Raw genomic sequence first — 12,500 nt, forward strand, 5'->3', positions numbered from 1 at the left:
AGGGAACGAGATACAGTGATTTGATAGGGAGAAGAGGGAGAGAGGGAAAGGGAGAGAGGAGAGAGAGAAAGAGAAGAGAGAGAGAGAGAGAGAGAGAGAGAGAGAGAGAGAGAGAGAGAGAGAGAGAGAGAGAGAGAGAGAGAGAGAGAGAGAGAGAGAGAGAGAGAGAGAGAGAGAGAGAGAGAGAGAGAGAGAGAGAGAGAGAGAGAGAGAGAGAGAGAGAGAGAGAGAGAGAGAGAGAGAGAGAGAGAGAGAGAGAGAGAGAGAGAGAGAGAGAGAGAGAGAGAGAGAGAGAGAGAGAGAGAGAGAGAGAGAGAGAGAGAGAGAGAGAGAGAGAGAGAGAGAGAGAGAGAGCACCCTCACCCTCCCTGCAACACACACATTACATGCCACTCCTGCATCGTCATCACAATTACTCAGACGCTGATGAATGACACCCTCCTCCTCCTCCTCCTCCTCCTCTTCCTCCTCCTCCTCTTTACTCCCTACACACGCAGACCTTAATGGATTATGACCATGGCTAGTGTAATTAAACTCTCTCTCTCTCTCTCTCTCTCTCTCTCTCTCTCTCTCTCGTTCAATCTATTCGTTCATCTCAGTAATCTTTTTTTTTCTCTTTTTTTTCTTGATTCGAAATTGCATCTCCGTTCTTCCTCTTCTTCTTCTTCTTCTTCGTCTTCTTCTTCTTTTTCTTCTTTCTTTCCTTTCTCTCTTTTTTTTTATCTCTATGTCTGTATCTGTCAGGCTGTTCTCTTTATTGCTTGCTTGCTTCTCCTCCTCCTCCTCCTCCTCCTCCTCAATACCCTTTTTACCATCGAGGTTTCCAATGACTTTCGTTTTAATATCTCTCTGCATTCCTCCTTCTCCTCCTCCTCCTCCTCTTCCTCCTTCTCCTCCTCCTCTTCAAATATATAATGAAGCAGTCAATTAAATGCCTGAGTTTGTAATTCCCTTGCGCTGGAGTTTGTGTATAAATTTATGTGTGTGTGTGTGTGTGTGTGTGTGTGTGTGTGTGTGTGTGTGTGTGTGTGTGTGTGTGTGTGATCTGTTTGTCTGTCTGTCTGTCTGTCTATCTATCTGTCTATCTGTGTGAATGTGTCTGTGTTTGTGTTTGTGTGTGTGTGTGTGTGTGTGTGTGTGTGTGTGCGTCTGTTTAACATACGCTTTGTGCCTTTCGTGACACAGTGAGGTTGTTTACAAGTCAAGTATCAAAGTATGTATGTATGTATGTATGTATGTATGTATGAACATGAGTATTATTACTGCAAAAGTTTTTCATTACGCCTCAACGGACCCATGAAATATTAACGAAGGCCAATGCCACCAATGAATATATATTTTTTTCCGGTCACTGAACGCTGAAGGTGAACAGAGAAACGAAAATATAAATTGCAAAGAAAAGTATTACAAGTATAAAAAAAATTCTCTTTTGTTTCCGTCATTCCCCACAGTCATTTCTTCCTACGTGAAACAGTCACCTGTCGCCTTGGGTTACGGAAAGAACAGTATAACAAAACCACGATACATATGAAACTGACTGACTGACTGACTGACTGACTGATTGGCTGACTGACTGACTGGCTGACTGACTGACTGACTGACCGACTGACTGACTGACTAACATACAGGTTTTCAAGGGTGTTTTTTCCCCGTTCAAGATGCAGAAGCCGTGTAAGACTATCACTGGGATCATAAAACAGTCCATGAGAATCCCTGCAACTTCCACCACAGGCTTTTCAAAACAGGCGAACTGAGGGACTGACCGACTGGCTGAGATGAACAGGAAACAGACTAACCTTATTAAATCCCTAAGTGCCCTTCACCCCGCTAACCACACTTCTCCCACTAATCTAAGTTCCCTTCCTCGCGCCAACTTTCTTTTCAACTAAGGTCCATATTATTAAAGGTACCGAACTCCCTTTGTTACTATTTTCCAAGGGCACAGAGGAGACTAACCGAGTTTTCGTGGGTGTTTTTATCCCGTTCATAGCGCGGAAGCCTTGCAAAACTACCGCGAGGGTCATGACACCAGCAATAGAAACCCCGACAACTTCCGTGAGAGCCTTTTGAAATAGCTGAACTAAAACCCCAAGAGTTTAATAACATGGACCTTTTTAGTAAGTCTCCTCGGCTCCTTCCTGTCCCCAAGTTACCTTCATCCCTCTAACCACACTTCACTCACTAAGGTAACTCCCCTCCTAGACCTAGACCTAGACCTAGACGATAAACGAACTAAACTTATTAATTCCCTAAGTTCCTTTCACCCCGCTAACCACACTTGTCCAACTAAGCAAAGTTTCCTCTCTCTCCCCCTAACTTTCTTTCTCAATAAGTTCCCTTCATCCCGCTAACCTTTCTTCTCCCTCCTCCTCCTCCTCCTCGTATTGGCTCCTCATAGTTTACTTCTCTCCCTCTCTTCCTCTCCCTCAATTTCTTCCTGTTCCATTTATAGCTCCCTCTTTTATCTTTCCATCTATCTAGCCTCCTCGCCTCCCTTCTCTCCCTTCTCTAGTCTCTCCCTCCCACTAACCACACTTCCACTAAAGTAAATCTCATATTCTTAAACGTATCGACACCTCAGTTCGCCTGTTTGAAAAGCCTCTCGGAGAAGTTGCTGGGTTTTTCATGGACTGTTTTGTGATCCCAGTGATAGTTATACATGACCTCTGCACCCTGAACTGGAAAACCCACCCATGAAAACCCAGTAAATCCTCTCTGTGGCCTTGGAAACTAGTCGTAATGATGTACGATACGTTTAAGGATATGGGCCAAGTACCCTTCCTCCCTCCTTCCGGCTAACCATTCTAATCCCCCTCGCCTCCCTCCTCCCCCAGGCGCTGCACGAGCCGTCCACGGGCGACTGGGTGCTGCTGGTGGGGTGGGTGCAGCAGCGCGACGCGGGGGTCTACGAGTGTCAGATCGGGACCACGCCGCCCACCAGCCACTTTGTCACCCTCGGCGTCATGGGTTAGTGTGAAGGAAGGCTGCCATAGGACAACACACTCTTTTGTTTCTGACCTTTCTATTTCTTTTTAGCCTTGTCTTCCTTCTTCCTCTTTTCTTCATCTCTTTCTCATTATTCTTTTCTTGTTCATTTTTTATTCATTTTTATTTTTCTCCTTTTTCTTCTTCTTCTTCTTCTTCTTCTTTTTCGCTTGCTTCTTTTCTTTTTCTCCTCCTCTTCCGACTCCTCCTCCTCCTCGTATTCCCTCCTCAAAGTTTATTTCTCTCCCTCTCTTTCTTTCCCTCAATTTCCTCTTGTTCCATTTATTGCTCTCTCTCTCTCTCTATCTATCTATCTATCTATATCTATCTATCTATCTGTGTGTGTGTGTGTGTGTGTGTGTGTGTGTGTGTGTGTGTGTGTGTGTGTGTGTGTGTGTGTGCGAGCTCTCTCTCTCTCTCTCTCTCTCTCTCTCTCTCTCTCTCTCTCTCTCTCTCTCTCTCTCTCTCTCTCTCTCTCTCTCTCTCTCTCTCTCTCTCTCTCTCTCTCTCTCTCTCTCTCTCTCTCTCTCTCTTCCGCGACAAACTTTTTAAAACTTTTCCTCAGCAAGCTTTCTTCTTCCTTGGTCATATTTGCCTTTCCTTTTTCCTCCCTTTAAAAGTTTGCGTGGCAGGATTTGTGTTCATATTTGCGTTATAAGTTTTACGCTCTCCTCCTCCCGCTGCTTTTCCGACGTCACTTCCTTCTGTGCCCCTCTCCCTCCCACCCCCCACTCCCGTGATGGCGAACGACTTCAGTGGCAAAGAAAGTCTGAGTTCGGTATAGTCAGACGATTCCGCTGCTTCTCTCACATCAATTATTTAACATTAACATTAACATTACTACGTACTTAAGTTTGTATTGTTAAGGCTGTGACTAAGCTTTCGTTCTCTATAGTACTCTGTCAAGCCCATTCCCTGTTTATAGTACAGTATTAGTCTAATATCCCTGCCTATATTCCAATGCTAACCTCACTCACACACCTTAAGTTCCTGCCTATAACTCAGCATTAAGCCCTTCCTTGTTGTCTATGGTATCCTAATATTTCTATCTATGATCTAGCCTTAACTTCTTATCATTACCTTTCCCCTGCCATTCATTACTGAAGTCGGGATTCTCAGACGTTTCAGCCTCACATCAACTCTTTCCAAAGCCCGAAAAGGAGATCAATCGCTACTAATGAGTTGGTAATCTCAGACTCCTCCGCCTCTCACATCAACTACTTCCAAAGACCAAAAAGGAGATCCTAATGAGTGTTTCTTGAGGTTCACGGTACAGAAGAAGGGTCAAACTGCCACCAGGGTCATTCATCTACCACCGGAAATGCCCACAACTCCCACGAAAGCTTTGTCATATGTGTGTTTAATAAAATGACCCTAAGACCCTAATTCCAATCTTCCTTCCCACACTGTTTTTGGTCCCTCGATGTCCCGCAGAGCCCCGGACTATCATCTTGGGCGGCGGGGACCTGCACGTGAACACCGGCTCCACCATCAACCTGACCTGCCTAGTGCTGCACCACGCCCGCCCGCCCGACGCCATCACTTGGGTCCATCAGGGCAAGGTGAAAGGAGGAGAGTGGAAGGGAGGTTGTTGTTGTTGTTGGTGGTGGTGCTGGTTGTAGTGATGTTGTTGGTGTTGTTGTTGTTGTTATTGTTGTTGTTGTTTCATCATCTCTTTTTTTTTTTCTCCTTCCTTTTCTTCTATTTCTTCTTATTTCTGTTCTTCTTCAGCATCTGCTTCCTCTTTTTTTTTCTTCTTCTTCTTCTTCTTCTTCTTCTTCTTCTTCTTCTTCTTCTTCTATATCTGACCTGTCTCTCCTACCATTTTAACTTTCGTCTCTCTCTCTCTCTCTCTCTCCATCTCCCTTCATTACTTTTCCTCCCACTTCTGCTACATACTCCACGCCTCTCATTTCCTCCTCCCTTTTAAACATTTTTTCCTCCCGCCCTCCCCCCTCCCTCCCTCTCTCTCTCCCTCCCTCTCAATATTTTTCCTCCTCCTTCGCGCCCCTCATCAACTCTTTTATCCATTCACGCTTCTAATTTCTCGCCTCCTGAAATTATATATACCCTTGCTCTCTCTCTCTCTCTCTCTCTCTCTCTCTCTCTCTCTCTCTCTCTCTCTCTCTCTCTCATTTTTTCTTTCTTTTTTCTTCCGTTTATTTCTTTCATTTTTTTTTCTTTAATTTTTTCTTTTTTTCTGTCGTTTTTTCTTTCTTTCTTTCTTTTTTCTTTCCTCCTTTTATTTCTTTATTGATTTATTTGTGTCTCTCTCTCTCTCTCTCTCTCTCTCTCTGTTTTTTTTTTTTTGTTTATTTATCCGGTAATTCCTTTTCCACTTAATTCGTTTCTCGTTAACTCACTTCTTTTTTTCTTTCTCCCCATCCCCATTATCTCTCTCTCTCTCTCTCTCTCTCTCTCTCTCTCTCTCTCTCTCTCTCTCTCTCTGTAACCCTTTCTTCCTTCCTTCCTTTCCTTCCACCTCCTTCCTCCTTCCTTCCTTCCTTCCTTCCATCCTCCATTTGTTTGTTTCTTTCTTTCCTTATCCTTCACCGCACTGCTCTTCTCTTTATCTTTTTCCGTTTCTCTCCTTTCATTCTCCTTTCTCCCTCTTCCCTTCCCCTGCGCTCTTTTCCTTCCCCTCTCATTCTCTCTTCACGTGTTCTCCCTTCTTTTCCCTTTCTCCCTCCTTGCCCTTCCTCCTTTCCTTCCCTCTCAATCGCCGCTCTCCTTTTTTTTCTCGCAAGTCTTCCCTTCCTCTCCCTATACCATCCTTGCCTCCCTCTCCCTCCCTCCCCTTCCCATTGACGCCCTCCTCTTCCTCGTGTCTGAGTTTAACGACAACAGCTTCCTTTCCTTTTCCTACCTCCAAAATCCTTGTCTCGTGTTCCTCTCCCCCTATCTCTGTCGTCTGGTAACCCTCTCATCACGCCCTCTCTTCTTTCCTCAATCTCCTCTTTCCTTTTCTATGGTAGTTTATTTTCCTTTCCCCGCCTCTGTAACCCCTGCTTGGTCTCTCTCTCTCTCTCTCTCTCTCTCTCTCTCTCTCTCTCTCTCTCTCTCTCTCTCTCTCTCTCTCTCTCTCTCTCTCTCTCTCTCTCTCTCTCTCTCTCTCTCTCTCTCTCTCTCTCTCTCTCTCTCTCTCTCTCTCTCTCTCTCTCTCTCTCTCTCTCTCTCACCCTTCCTCCCTTCTGGTTCAATCGCTTCTTTCCTTTTTCTTTGCTGGTTTGAGCTTAACGACAGCCTCTTCCTTTCCTTCCCTCTCATCGGCTCATCCCTCCGTCTCTTGCTTAATCGCCTCTGTCCTTTCCCTGCCTCCCTCACCCCTCCTTCATCTACATTTCCTCTTTCTCTCTGCCATCCCTCTCCCCTCCCCCTTCCTCCCCCCCTGGCTCAATCGCCGCTGTCCTTTTCCTCTCGTCTGAGTTTAACAACATTCTCTTCCTTTCTTTTCCCTTCCCTTGCCTTCCTCATCCATATTTCCTCGTAACCCTCTCCCTCTCTTCCCTTTTTATCCTTCCCTTCCTCCCTCTGGCTCAATCACCGCTCTCCTCTCCCTCGCAAGACTGTGTTTAACGAGCGCCTCTTTCCTCCCCGCCTTGTCCAGGAGGTACACTACGCCTCGGCACGCGGCGGGGTCAGCGTGGTGACGGAGGCTGGCGAGGTGTCGCGCTCCGCTCTGTTGGTCCAGCGCGCCACGCTCACGGACGCCGGGAACTACACGTGCCAGCCCAAGGGCGCCGCATCGGCCACGGCCAGGGTGCACGTCATTCATGGTGAGTGCCGGGGGAGGGGAGGCGGGAGAGGACAGGAAGGGAAGAAGAGGAGGTGGTGAGTATAGCGGGGAGGGAAGGGATGGGAAAGGGAAGGTCGGTAAGGAGAGAAAGGAAGGAAAGGAGCGGAGGGGTGTGGAGGGGAGGAAAGGAAGGGATGGAAAGGAGGGGTGTGGAGGAAAGGAAGGGAAGGGGAAGAAAGGAAGGGAAGGAGAGAAGGGATTGGAGGAAGGCAAATCATGGTGAGTAGCGGGAAGAGAGAGGAAGGGGAAGTGGAGGAAAGGAAGGGAAAGGGAGGAAAGGAAAGGAGGGAAAAGAGAGGGAAGGAAGAAGAGGGGAGGAAAGGAAGGGAAGGTGTGGAAAGGAAGGGGAGGGGAGAGGGGAAGAGGAGGGAAGGAAAGGGAGGAGAGAGGAGGAGAGGAAGGGAAGGAGAGAAAAAGGGGCCGAGTTGTCAACGTGCGAGCGTGGTGAGCCTAAGTTCGAGTCCCACCAAAACACGATGATATTTTCAAGCCATCGCCGAGTGTATGACGATTACACACATGTTGCCCAGGGGCCGGATTCATCAAGCCGCTGCAAGACCGGTCGTTGGTATAAGTCTTTAAGTAAATCTGTTCTCTACGAATGATCCTTGTGTTTAGGCCGCTCCGATGACAGTGAATGAAGTACTGCCTGGTTGACACTTCTTACATTGCCACTGGAGTCACCTTAAGATCAAGAGCGTTCCTAGATGATGGAGTTACCAGAAGACTTACCAACAACAGGTCTCGTAAGTGGTTTGACGAATCCGGCCTCAGATCTTCAATCAACCCTAACCTCAGCGACTTCGGTCAAGAGGAGTACCGGGGGCCAGTAGAGGATCAGCAAGAGTCATACATCACGACAGCCACTATAAATAAAATTCGCCCGCTCCTCTAACGGGTTGTGGCCGTTCAAGAGGCCCCTCAAGACAGCCAACTTGCGCTATAGACAGCACCAAAAAAAAAAAAAGGAAGGGCAAGAGAATACACCAAGAGGAAAAGAAAGAAAGAAAGAAAGATAATAAAAAAAAGATAAACTAGGTCATACAACAACAACAAGCAAAACTATCACAGCCTCGCGCCAAGCTATTATGCAGGCCCGCCGTCGACGTAGCCTGGCGCGGCCGTTCCTTCCCTTAACAACAGCACTAACGTTCAAGATAAAGGCTCTTTCCCTCAGTCTATCGATTACGGCAGCGATTCCCCGCTTCTCGTGGCCGCCGCTGCAGCCTCCGCCTGACCCGAACACACTCACGCACTCCATACCTTACCTCCCTGCCATGATTTCCTATTCCGAAGGCCCCAGTTCGATTCCCGAGAGAGAGAGAGAGAGAGTGGACTAGAAATATGAAAATTAGTATGGAAAAAGAAGAGAAAAACGAAAGAATGAAAGAAGGAAGGAAAAAATGAAAGTGAGAGAGAGAGAGAGAGAGAGAGAGAGAGAGAGAGAGAGAGAAAGAGAGAGAGAGAAGAAAGGAAGGTAAGAAAGAAGGAAAGAAGAAAAAGAAAAAGAGGAGGGAACAGAACGACAGGAGGAAAAGAAAGAGAGGAGGAAAGAAAAAGAAAGAAAGAAAAGAAAATAGCAAATACAACGAAAACTATTTATTACCTCGAGCCATACTTTACTAGCCTGCCATCCTATCTATTCTGAAGGCCCCAGTTCGGTTCCCGGCGCTCACTGGTGTATGTTTCGAAATTTCTCACCGCGTTATTATAGTTTCTCTAACGTATGTGAAAACCGTACGTGCCATATTCTGAAACATTTCGGAACCAAAGCATACACACACTTGACAAGGCATTCGTGGGAGTTTTTGGAATTTCCCGGGATAGTTTTATGTCTCGTCTGGTGGTCTGACCCTCCCTCTGTACCATGAACCTGAAAAAGCACTCATTAGAACCCGATTGATCTACATTTCCAGGGATAGTTTTATGTCTCGTCTGGTGGTCTGACCCTCCCTCTGTACCATGAATCTGAAAAAGCACTCATTAGAACCCGATTGATCTACATTTCCAGGGATAGTTTTATGTCTCGTCTGGTGGTCTGACCCTCCCTCTGTACCATGAATCTGAAAAAGCACTCATTGGAACCCGATTGATCTACATTTCGGACTCTGGAAATGGTTATTGTGAAAGGCGGAAGCGTCTGAGAATACGTATATGACAAGGCTTTCGTAGGAGTTGTTGATGGGCATTTCCAGGGGGAGTTTAATGACCCTAATGGTGATAGTTTGACCATTCTTCTGTACCATGAACCTGAAAAAACACTCATTTGAACCCGACTAACCTACTTTTCTGACTCTGGAAATAGATGGTGTGAGAGGTGGAAGCATCTGAGAATACCGACCTGCATGTGGCATTGTGGGTTCATTAAAAAAACTTTCCCAGCGACCACGAGTGTAAGCGGGGTCACCTTTCCTTCCTGTCCACATGAGGGGCGGGGCTGCAAGATTAAGGGCCGCAGGAGTGGCGTCTGGTGCGGTGACCTTTAAGCTCATCGGTGCCTCATTTAGTTTGCTGCCCTGATATCTACGTTGACAGGCCGTGTTTGATTCTCGGTGGCTCATTTGGTTTGCTGCCCTGACGTCTACGCTGGCAGGCCGTGTTTGGTTCCCGGTGGCTCATCAATGAGTTTGCTGCCCTGACCTCTATGATGACAGCCCGTGTTCATTTCTCGGCACACCGCGGTTTAGACTTCGAGAAACAGTCGGTGATTTTGTGAAGTCTACCAAAATGATATAAATGAAGATATATTTTTTCTATAGTAAAGGAAGTAGCTCAGGGGCAAAAATAAATGAGAAAAAATCCCGCTTATCATTCCTCCTATAAAATCAAGTATAGATGAGTGGCCCAAGAGTGATTAGTTTCGTGAATGAGTAAATGAAAGATGATTTTTAGCCCCCTTGGTTACCAGAAGTGTCGTCGTAAACATCATAACATCCTCTAATGGTATCCGGCTCTGACTAGTCCATTCACTACTAAATCTTAACTAATTTTGGGGAATGAGGGATATGTGGGGTGGAGGAGGGGTGTTGGTGTCTCTCTCTCGTCTAGTGGTACCCGGCTCTATGTCACTCCCTGCTTCTGGGGTTGAGGGTAGCGTGGGGTGGAAGAGGGACAAACAGGCATGGGTTGGGGGATGGCAAGAACCTCACAACCTCACGCGTGGGTATCGGGCTGTGAGGGACCATTCAGCCTCAACAAAACTTCTCATCGACTCCCTCTCTCTTGTCTCATAATATCCGGCTCTGTGCCACCCCCTACTGCTGGGGGTTAAGGGTTACATGGGGTGGAAGAGGCGCTCACAGGAATGGGTTGGTGCATGGCAGGACTCAGATTCATTGTATTAAACGTTTCGGGCTCACACTACGACTATTTCCCAAGGCCACAGAGAAATTTAACCCGGTTTTCATGGGCGTTTTTTCCCGTTCATGATGCAGAACGTGTGTACAATTTCACGAGGATCACAAAACAAACCATGAACATCCCAGGAATTCCTACAAAAGGGTTTTCAGCTCTCATCACAACTATTTCCCAACACCAGAAAGAAGATTAACCCGGTTTTCAAAGGCGCTTTTCCGGTTCAAGATGCAGAGGTCGTGTACAACTATCACGAGGATCACAAAACAGACCATGAAAATCCCAGGAGCTTCTATGACAGGCTTTCAAACAGGCGAACTGAGGTGCCGAGACGCTTAGAAATACGGGCTTGAAAAAAACTCACGCGCGGGTGTCGGGCTGTGGCGGACCATTCACCTCAACAAAACTTCTCACCGACTCTCTCAGCCATTGTGAAGCGTCGAACCTCCGGCCTTTCAAAGAGAAGAAAAAAAAAAACTCTTGCAGGACTATTTTTTTCCCTTAACGGCGATGACAAATCTTCGGAAAACGCGGCCGTGAGAGAGAGACGGAATAAAAAAAAAAGAGGAAAAAGAAGAAGCAGAAAAGTTGGACGTGACTTGGAAACGCTCAGTCGCCTCAAAAGAATTCGTGTTTTCTCGCGAACTATTTTTTTCTGATTTTACGATGAGCGTCAGAGCCGTCACCAGCGCCGGGAAGGCCGCGCAGAACGACAGTGTGGCAGGCATGACCACTGTGAAAATGTGAGACCGTAAGTAAGACTGTAAATACGGCTGTAAGTAAGACTGTAAATAAGGCTGTAAGTAAGACTGTAAGACTAAGTAAGGGTGTAAGACTGTAAATAAGTAAGACTGTAAAACAAAGACCGTAAGACTGTAAGACCATAAGACTGTTAGACCATGAGAGCGTATCACTGTATGACCACAAGACAAGAAAACCGTAAGTCTGTAAGACCATATGACCGCAAGACTTAAGGACCATAAGACCATAAGACTGTAAATCCATAAGACCGTATAACTTTAAGACCATAAGACCGTATAACTGTAAGACTGTAAGACCATAAGACCGTAAGACCATAAGGCCCGTGAGACTGCCCATGGAAATATTGACACGACCCCTACCAAAGCCTTATCAAATGCAGGGTACAGAAGCCTCGTCAAACTATCACTCGGCTCATAAAACTATCCATGGAAATACTAACACAACCTCTACCAAAGCCGTAATGTCTGTGGCCGGTATCTCTCCGCCTCTCACATCAACTATATTTCAAAAGGCCAAAAAGGAGAAAATCGGGTTCTAATACGTGTTTCTTAGGTTCATGGTACAGAAGGATGGTCAAACTACCACCACCAGGGTTATAAAGTTACCCCTGGAAATACTAACACAACTCCTACGAAAACCTTGTCAAATATGTGTTTCTTAGGTTCATGGTACAGAAGGATGGTCAAACTACCACCACCAGGGTTATAAAGTTACCCCCTGGAAATACTAACACAACTCCTACGAAAACCTTGTCAAATACGTGTTTCTTAGGTTCATGGTACAGAAGGATGGTCAAACTGCCACCACCAGGGTTATAAAGATACCCCTGGAAATACTAACACAACTCCTACGAAAACCTTGTCAAATATGTGTTTCTTAGGTTCATGGTACAGAAGGATGGTCAAACTGCCACCACCAGGGTTATAAAGTTACCCCTGGAAATACTAACACAACTCCTGCGAAAACCTTGTCAGATAGTGTGTGTTTGGGCGCCGAAATGTTTAAGAATATGAAGGTGAACCCAGAAATGTTTGGGAATATGAACTTCTGCCTCGCTCCTCACCTCCATGCTCTCTCTCTCTCTCCTCCCTCTCCACTCTCTCTTTCTCTCCTCCTCTCCATATTCTCTCGCCTCTCAGCACACGGTCTGCCTTGCCCTGCCTGCCGCCCACCGACCAGCCACCATCAAGCCTTTATCACTGCTATTCTTTACCCTGTTTTACACTCCCTCCTTTGTCCCTTCACGCCGCCTGTTTTCCGGCCTCTTTGTTTCTTGAGCCAACCTCCGACTTTTTTTTTTTTTTCAGTTAGGATTTTTTTCTTATTTTTCTTTGTTTTGTTCTTTTTGTTCTTGTTCTTGTTGCTCTTGCTTTTCATTTTCTTTTTTTTCTTCTACTTCTTTTTCTTCTTCTTGCTCCTCATTTTCTTCCTCATCCTCTTCGTCATCTTTTCTAGCGCCGTTTCCTTTATAATCTATGTTAATTCGTTATTCCCTTCCTCTAGATCTCATGCAGTCTCGTCAAGCAGATTTTGGAAGTTCTCTTGAAACTTCAAATTAAACTCCTCGGACTTTCCCCTGTCTGCGAGAGTGTATAAGGAAGCT

The 12,500-nt window shown here is 46.1% G+C and overlaps 1 protein-coding gene and 1 long non-coding RNA gene across 2 annotated transcripts in view; one reads left to right on the forward strand and one right to left on the reverse strand.

Moving 5' to 3' along the window:
* Window positions 1-12,500, reverse strand: part of LOC126981974 (uncharacterized) — a 57,864-nt gene that overhangs the window by 14,039 nt on the left and 31,325 nt on the right. The gene's annotated exons all lie outside the window — the stretch shown is intronic.
* The window catches only part of LOC126981973 (zwei Ig domain protein zig-8-like), a 30,936-nt gene that overhangs the window by 11,074 nt on the left and 7,362 nt on the right, over window positions 1-12,500 (forward strand). Inside the window, exons 5-7 of the mRNA XM_050833719.1 lie at window positions 2,835-2,967; window positions 4,420-4,547; window positions 6,593-6,761. Coding sequence (XP_050689676.1) covers window positions 2,835-2,967; window positions 4,420-4,547; window positions 6,593-6,761 — 430 coding nt within the window. The remainder of the gene's footprint in view (window positions 1-2,834; window positions 2,968-4,419; window positions 4,548-6,592; window positions 6,762-12,500) is intronic.

This window comes from Eriocheir sinensis, chromosome 49, assembly GCF_024679095.1.
Source record: "Eriocheir sinensis breed Jianghai 21 chromosome 49, ASM2467909v1, whole genome shotgun sequence".
Classification (NCBI taxonomy): Eukaryota; Metazoa; Arthropoda; class Malacostraca; order Decapoda; family Varunidae; genus Eriocheir; species Eriocheir sinensis.